General features: G+C 42.3%; 1 protein-coding gene across 8 annotated transcripts in view; it reads left to right on the forward strand.

Annotated features, from left to right (window-relative positions):
- NCOA1 (nuclear receptor coactivator 1) overlaps positions 1 to 2,595 on the forward strand; it is a 631,796-nt gene extending 629,201 nt beyond the window's left edge. For 7 of the 8 annotated variants that reach the window (XM_033939867.1, XM_033939864.1, XM_033939862.1 and 4 more), the window contains one exon: positions 915 to 1,079. In XM_033939867.1, the coding sequence (XP_033795758.1) occupies positions 915 to 1,079 (165 nt within the window). Of the gene's footprint in view, positions 1 to 914 lie in introns of all 8 variants that reach the window. The other variant, XM_033939863.1, reaches the window with a different exon arrangement.
- Positions 2,596 to 8,057: the final 5,462 nt, after the last annotated feature.

Below are 8,057 nucleotides of genomic sequence, written 5' to 3' on the forward strand. Positions count from 1 at the left end.
TAGACTGTATCTCCTTTTGTTATGCTCAGGCTGGGCTGAGGTTTGGAGGCCATGTCACGGCGCACAAAGTTTAAGCAATGGTAATTTCAGTAGCTAATCTATGTTCTACTCCCATTGAATACATCTGTAAAGCAGCCACCTGGTCCTCAATTCACACATTCACATCCCACTATTGTTTGGAGAATAATTCGAGACAGGATAGTCAGTTTGGCCAAGCAGTTCTACAAAATGTATTCTCTATTTAGAAGCCCCCCCAACTCATTTGGTTTCACCAGACTCATGGTAGTTGTCAATAACCCTCTTCTCAGAGGCATGATCCTGGTAGCTAGGGAGTCCTACATGTGAGAATATGCTGCCTGCTTGTCCTCAGAAAAGCACAGTTACTCACCTGTAGCAGGTGTTATCCGAGGGCAGCAGACAGATATTCTTATAACCCTTCCACCTCCCCTAGTTGGCTTCTTAGCTTTGTTACTGAACAGAAGGTCCTGGGAAGGCACCAACGCATGCGCAATACAGGCAGTCTTGAGACATTTAAAGTGACAGTACACTTTTGCACTGTCCGTGCTAAGCTCCGTGGATGACGTCACCCACATGTGAGAATATCTCTCTGCTGCCCTCGGATAACACCTGCTACATGTGAGTAACTGTGTTATAGATGAGTGTGTTCCATTATGTACACAAACAAGATTAACAATGATCCATTATTGTCCCTTTAACCTCATTAGTTTTAGAATAGGCCATTTCTGTGTGTAAAACACAATTTTATGTGCAGAAATGCCTTACATTTACCTTCAAAATATAACAGTGATCTCACCCTGATACACAGTACAAATCACATTGATTTTGGTTTGCTGGAAAACCTGTGCTGCACTGTTTTGACAGTGAATTGTTTCTAAACCTATCTTCTCTGTTAGCAGGTACAGCAGGTCCAGGTGTTTGCTGATGTGCAGTGTACAGTCAATCTTGTTGGTGGAGACTCCTACCTGAATCAGTCTGGTTCCATGGGATCACAGAAGAATGCTTCTGGTTCTCAGACTCCCCAGCAGAAAAGCCTTTTGCAGCAGCTGCTGACTGAATAACTGCTTTAAAAAAAGGAATGTGAAATAAGAAATTTAGAGAGATAAATATATTTTTCTGAGATTTTTGATATCTCAAACTTCAGCCATTCTTTGGGTCGATAGTTTGTGGGAGCAAAGAAGTATTTTGATTGATAGGGGAGGGGAGGGTTCTGTTTTTGTACAGGTGCTGGATAATGATGAAAGCCATGAATCTCAGACAGTCCATTCTTGAGCCAAACAAAGACAATTCTTATGTTACAAATCAGTTGCTGGCACTACTGATGTACAGAAGGCTTTGGGAGCCGGATGGAAGTCCCTGGGAATTGCACAAACTCAGTTTCAGCTGGATCTGTCACTGATAAAGAGCCCAATGGATGACAAGTACTCTCAATGAAGAAAGTTTAAAACAAAAAGGGTCTTTTCTAGCGGAATGCCATTTGCTTGCTCTGGTAATGATGCACAGACTCCTGCTTGTATGTGCACTCATCTATTTTCTAGCAGCTGTGAATTTAGCAATTTTAAAAAACCATGCTTTTCAACCTAACTTTTTCCTGTGTTCTGAGCTGTTTTACAAATCCAGTAAAGCCTCCAGAAGCAGAGGCCAAACCATGAATGTTAAATGAAGCTTTCAAAAAACAAATTAGAGAACATTTTTTAAAAGGGCAATAATTATTTTGGGGAGAGAAGAATGAGTACATATGTCAAGTTACTGTAGATAATTTTATGGTAACTTAAAAATAAGGCAAGCAGTCAGCCCTTTCTGTGTATTTTATCAATTTTACAGAGAGAATCTATGTAAAATTGTGAAAGTTCTGTGGTCCACAAAGCTTAGTTTTGTCTTACTGTAAATACAACTATTTTTTTCTTTCAATTCAAACACTTTTAGTGTCAAGGTTTATATTTAGAGGTTTTTGTTATATATGTGTGTGCTGTTTGTAGCTGGATTTTAGACTTATGCTGACCTGATTGGGAAAAACATATACCCTGTAGGTACTAATGGATAAGAAAACAAGTGCAGGGCAATTCTGTAAAGTAGTGCAAACAGTTATCACCAATTACATGCGTATGTCATTAGAATAATGACACATACATGCTGCATGCCAAAATTCCACTTCAACTATATGCTTATCTTGCATTGCACATATTTTACAGGTAAGCATACATGGGTTTGTGGGGCTCACACATGTAACTTTTAGAATACTTTTAAGTTATGCACATATTTCTGCAACTTGAGCACGCATACTTGTATCACTTCTTTGGCTGGTGCAAATGCTCATGCTTAAATAATAAGCATGCATGTTCACTGTTAACGCAAGTATTCTGTACAGGAAAGTGGTGCCTATGTTCATTGTAGAATAGGCTCTAACCAAACACTCAGTTATAGAATTGCCCTTTTAGTCGTAAGAGTTTTCTAAGGCTTATTTAGGACAGTTTTCTCAGAGACTAAAAAGGAAGTCTGTCTACCAAATGAAAAAGTTATTTCTCTTTGTTCAAAGCTGGATTGCATACTGTATATCATTCTTCTCAGACAAGTTTTATAAAAATACGTCTACAGTCCCCATGTAACTCATGTTTGTGATCAGCATACAGCTTCTACTCAGATAAAATGCTGGGGAGGTTCAACCTCTTCTAGTCTTACTGGTCTGTGACTTTACAGTCCTGTGAACTACAGGGTGGGCCAAAAGTATTAATTCATTATTTCTTTTTATTGTACAGGTGTCACAAATAACATTTGTATGAAGTTTTTCAGTTACATTGTTTCGCTTTTACTTATCATTCAGTAGTGTATTATACGTATTAAATACCTGTACAATGATAAGTAAAAGCGAAACAATGTAACTGATAGAAAAACTTCACACGCATGTTATTTGTGACACCTGTACAATAAAAATAAATAATAAATACTGTATACCTACTTTTTGGCCCATCCTGTATATAGGTGGAGTTATGCATGTCAGCCTATTTTTTTATTGGGTAAAATATCATAGATTTGATATACCGCCTTTCTGTAGTACAACCAAAGCAGTTTACATATTCTGTGTAGGTACTTTCTCTGTCCCTACCAGGCTCATAATCTGTTTTTGTACCTAGGGCAATGAAGGGTAAAGTGATTTGCCCAGGGTCACAAGGAAATGGGAGTTGAACCCTGTTCCCCAGGTTTTCTGTCCACTGCTACTTCTCTACTGGAATTACATCAAAATGTTTTAGTGCAAAACTAATATAAGTTGAATTTTAGGTATTAAATAGAAAATGGTTTAAAGAGAAGGGAAATATTAGGCAGCAGTGGCATACCTGGCTGGGCGGAGCAACCCATCGTCTGGTTAGAGCACCCCCCCCCCCCCTCTTCAGGCAACGGGAAGGTATGGGGATCAGTCGCAGGATTGTGGGCTGCCTGTGTGTGGCCATCAGATCTGCTGGTCCTCCAAGAAGTTGGCATCAATGGGGGAGGAGCCAGTGGCTGCGCACAGGTGGACTGCAGATCTGTGACTGCTCAGCACCCCATAGCTCCCTGCACTCTGGGCAGACTACCCTCCCACCCCACCTTGGTACGCCATTGTTAATCAGTCATAGAAACTGGGCACTTAAGCTAACTTTGCTTATTAGGGTAAAATCTGCATGTATTTATTTGTTTCATGTATCCCCAGAAATGATCAGTACAGAAAAAGCCCCCTGTGGGGTTTTTTGTTTGTTTTATTTTTTAATGTTGGGCTGGTGTGGATCCAGAAACCAGCTATATAAGTTTGATAAAGTTGCCACTAATACCACCTTCTCTGTGTTTTGCAAAGCACCTTTTTATTTCAGGGTGTGACTATGAAGCATCACCTTTCCTGAGATTTTAATGTGTAAACATGTTAACAGGGGCAGAAAGTTTCAAGTTGCTTCTGCATTGGCAAGGATTGCTGGACAGGTACAAAAGTTATGTATCTTAGTAAAATTTAGGTTTTAGTGTTGAAAATGTTTAATTTAGGGTTGTAGTTATCAATATGGATTACCATTAAAAAGTGTTATTTTACTACTAACCCATACTGTTTTAGCACAGGTCCCATTATATGCAGTGAGACTTCGATACTATTCTGTTACTCCTCTGGAATCCATACTTATGGTATTCAATCCAAACCCACAAACCGGGTCTTGCAGATATGTGATAAAGCTTTCAGCACCTCCCACATTGCCAGTGGATGTAGTGTCCCCTTCAGTGTTTTCCTTCAGAAAGCAAACCATACAGAGATGTTTCTGATCTGCTGTGTTTTTCTTTTTTTGTCAAAAGTTTGGGGTATTTTTGGTGACTTCTGTGCCCTAAGTCACCTTATGTAGGTGATCTCTGCCTGGGAGAGGATGCATATTCCACAGGGCCAGACTGCAGTTTCACAGGGCAAACCTTTGGGTTGACCTGTGGTGCCAGCCTGCTGTCTTATTCCCCTGGGAAGTCTCAAGTCTGGGTCTCAAGTCTGGGAAGTCTCAAGTCTGCCAGTCTGACTGGCAGCCTGAAGATTGAAGGATTGGAGTAATTTAGAGAAATTTATGAGGCTGCAGGGAAAAGCTGACAGGCAGGCATGCACAGAACTGAGTACAACCCATTATTTCCTATGGTAAAATTGGTGGGGAGGGTCCCCCACCTCTAAAAACCCTATTTTCAAGATTTTTGTTTTTTTATTAACTCTCCATTGGCATGATTTTTCTGGCGGTGGCCATCTTGGATTTTAATTTACCGTATTTTTCGGTCTATAAGATGCACCTGACCATAAGACACACCTAAGTGTAGAGGTGGAAAAACCAAGAAAAAAAAATTTGGTTTAGAATTTTTTTTTCTTGCTTTTTCCTCCTCTGTACGTAGGTGCGTCTGGTAGTAGGCAGCCCCCCCCCCCCTCCCCGTACCTTTTTTTAAATGCTGGTGGACCAGCACAGTCTTGCCAGGAGCTTTCTGCGATTCGTGAGAACTGATGGCAGCCATTCACGGAGCGGCGTGAGACCAGGCATAAAGCAAAAAGCTCACGCTCCTGCCTTAATCACCGCTCTGCAGCAACAAAGGAGGCAGCTGTCCAGCAGGAGCATGGAAAGCTCCTGGTGTTTAAAAAAATTGTATTCACTCCATAAGGCGCACCCACTTTTGGGGGCAGAAAAGTGCATCTTATGGAGTGAAAAATCCGATATCTTTTTCTAAAGTTTTTATCTGTCTCAAAACCCCTCAATTTTTATAAAAATAGATAGGAATGTAAGCTTGTGCTTACATGAATTCATGTGTGTCAGTTGCACTGGATTGCTGACGGAGGAGCATCCATGTACCATGTGCTGTGGCGTGCATAAGGAGGGGATAGGAGCTTTGGGCTTAGCCCCATTCGTGTCTTCCAGGGCTGGGGAACTATCTTGGGTGTGGGAGATGGGGAAAAATCCCACCTTGCAGCCGAAACTGGCAAGGGCACGAAATGTCAGCACGTGGAGTCTGTGGATCCCACAAAAGCCTCACTAGAGGTCTGTTAGGAGTCAGTTATTGCCCCTGTACAATGGTTTTCCCCGGAATTTGTCCATCTCATGTGGAGAGCATTTTTAACAGGCCCCAGGCTGTGCTCTGCAGACAGAGTATGTCGCAGTGTTTTCATGGAGTGTCTTCACTTCCAGGGCTAAGTGATCTGCCAACAACCACTCTGACCTAGAATGGCTGAGTTGGAGGTCAGATTCATTGCCTCTTGTCTAAAGGCACTGACTGAGTCCTGGATGGCTCCAATTCCATTTTTGGATCCATCAAGCAGGATGCTTCTATGGCCCTTGATCAGGGTGATGACCTCTCCATACAGCAGCAGTTTAAGTTGGTTTTGGTCCACCATTTTATTGGAGATGTGGTCAAAGAATTGAAGCTTGTACAGCCTTCCACTTCTCAGTGTACAGTCATGAGCCTCTCCAGTACTCCTTTTTTCCATCGCACCTGAATGCTCTGGTCACAGAGCAGTGGGAGACCCCTGAAGGCTCTTTAAGGGTGGTGGAAGCTATTTTCAGGCTTTGTGCCATTGCCCCAGAATCTCAGCAGCTGTATGAGAGGGCACAAGATAGAGTTCTTTTGTCCCCCCCCCCCAATCCAGATTTGTTTCTAGATTCTCCAGCCAAGAAGCCAGAAAAAGAGGCCAAGTCCTGAACCATGCTCCAGTGGCTCTTAGACATTTACGCCATAAAACTGCTCCCCAACGAAAAATTGGGCTCAGGCAGATACTCCTTATACTTCATTGTGCCCAAGAAAGGCACAGAGAACTAGAGGCTTATCCTGGATCTCAAGGCAATCCATGCATTTATGACGATTCCACGTTTCCATATGGAAATAACCCAATCGATCATTGCGGCAGTAGATCCAGGAGAATCCCTGGCACTTCTGGATTTAACAGAAGCCTATCTTCAAATTCCCATCTTCCCGTAAATATTTGAGATTTCATGTTCTCCAGGAGCATTTCCAATTTGCAACCCTTTCCTTCAGATTAATAACAGCTCCTTGCACTTTCATCATAGTAATTGTGGTGATGGCTGTTCATCTCTGTAAAATGGGTGTCCAAGTGCACCCTTATCTGGATAATTGATTCATCAGCACTCCGTCCAAGCCAGAGTGCAAGTAGGCAGTGCAGACAGTTGTGGCTCTGCTGCAAATTCTAGGCTGGATTGTCAACTTCAGGAAGAGACAGATAGAACCAATTCAGAGTTTGGAATATCTGGGTATTCAGTTCGACATGGCCCAGGGCCACTTTTTCTTCCTGAGCCATGCAAACAGAAGTTTAGAAACAAATCTTAGATCTCTTAGCACTTCTGACCCGCATGGCCTGGCACTACCTTCAGGTGTTGGGCTCTATGGCAGCCTCCCTAGAGGTTGTTCCCTGGGCCAGGGTACACATGCAGCCCCTACTGGAGACTCTCCTGTCCCGGTGGTCCCATCAGCATCATTCTCTTCAGATGCAGCTTTCATGAACAGGGACCGCAAGGAGCAGCTTACGCTGGTGGTTCCAAGGAGATTAGGAAAAAACAAAAAAAACTGTGAAGTTACGATGTTCCTGAAATGGACTTTATTGAAAATATCAAAGTTCCAAAGTGGGACAGAAGAGCCTGCCCACAATACTGAGATGGATTCCTATGGCCATCTCATCAACATACATCACCTGTGGAAAGCAGCCTCTGGTTTCTCTCAAGTTGCACTCACCTTCGTGTCTCACCTTCATGGGTTGTCTCAGTCAGTCCCTCCAGCTGAAATTTGTAGGGAGGCTACTTAGTTTTCTCTTCATACCTTTACAAGGTTTTACAGAGTGAATGTAGTAGCTTGAGAGGATGCCATTTTTGGGGTCTCAATATTGCGGTCTCAGTATTGTGGGCAGGCTCTTCTGTCCCACTCTAGATGTTGTTATTGCTCTGATACATAACCATATGTACGGACTCCAGAGGAGATATAACAGAATGGAAGATTAGGTTCTTACCTTTGTTAATCTTCTCTGGAGTCCATATGACCCGCCCTCTGTTTTCTCAGTACTGCCTGCTTTTCTGCCTCGGATATTTCTAATTTCCAGGCCTGAAATTCTTCTCCTGCCAGCCAGATGGCCATGTATAAGAGTGTCCTATAATATGTAAGTGCATTATTCAGCCTCTGGCTCCTTTGATGTTAGTGTCTGCACATAGCAGGTTGGTTTTTTACATGTTTTCATGTTTATTACTAACTGTCCTCTTGTAAGCTGCAGAGCAGAACAGAACTGTATAATGTCTACGGGGAAATTCCCTGTACCCTTTCTTCTTTGTGTTTTATTCCAGTAGTGATCGATTTCTTTGGGACAAAACCGAAGGGGACACTATACTCCACTGGCAATGTAGGAGATGCTGAAAGCTATGAGTATCACACTTCTGCAAAACTCAGTTTGCAGGTTTGGATTGAATACCAGAGAAGATTAACAGCAAGAAGATTAACAAAGGTAAGAATCTAATCTTCAAATAACTAGGGTTAACAGTAAAATAACACATCCTAATGCTAGCCCAAGTTGA

The sequence above is a fragment of the Geotrypetes seraphini genome, chromosome 3, assembly GCF_902459505.1.
Source record: "Geotrypetes seraphini chromosome 3, aGeoSer1.1, whole genome shotgun sequence".
Classification (NCBI taxonomy): domain Eukaryota; kingdom Metazoa; phylum Chordata; class Amphibia; order Gymnophiona; family Dermophiidae; genus Geotrypetes; species Geotrypetes seraphini.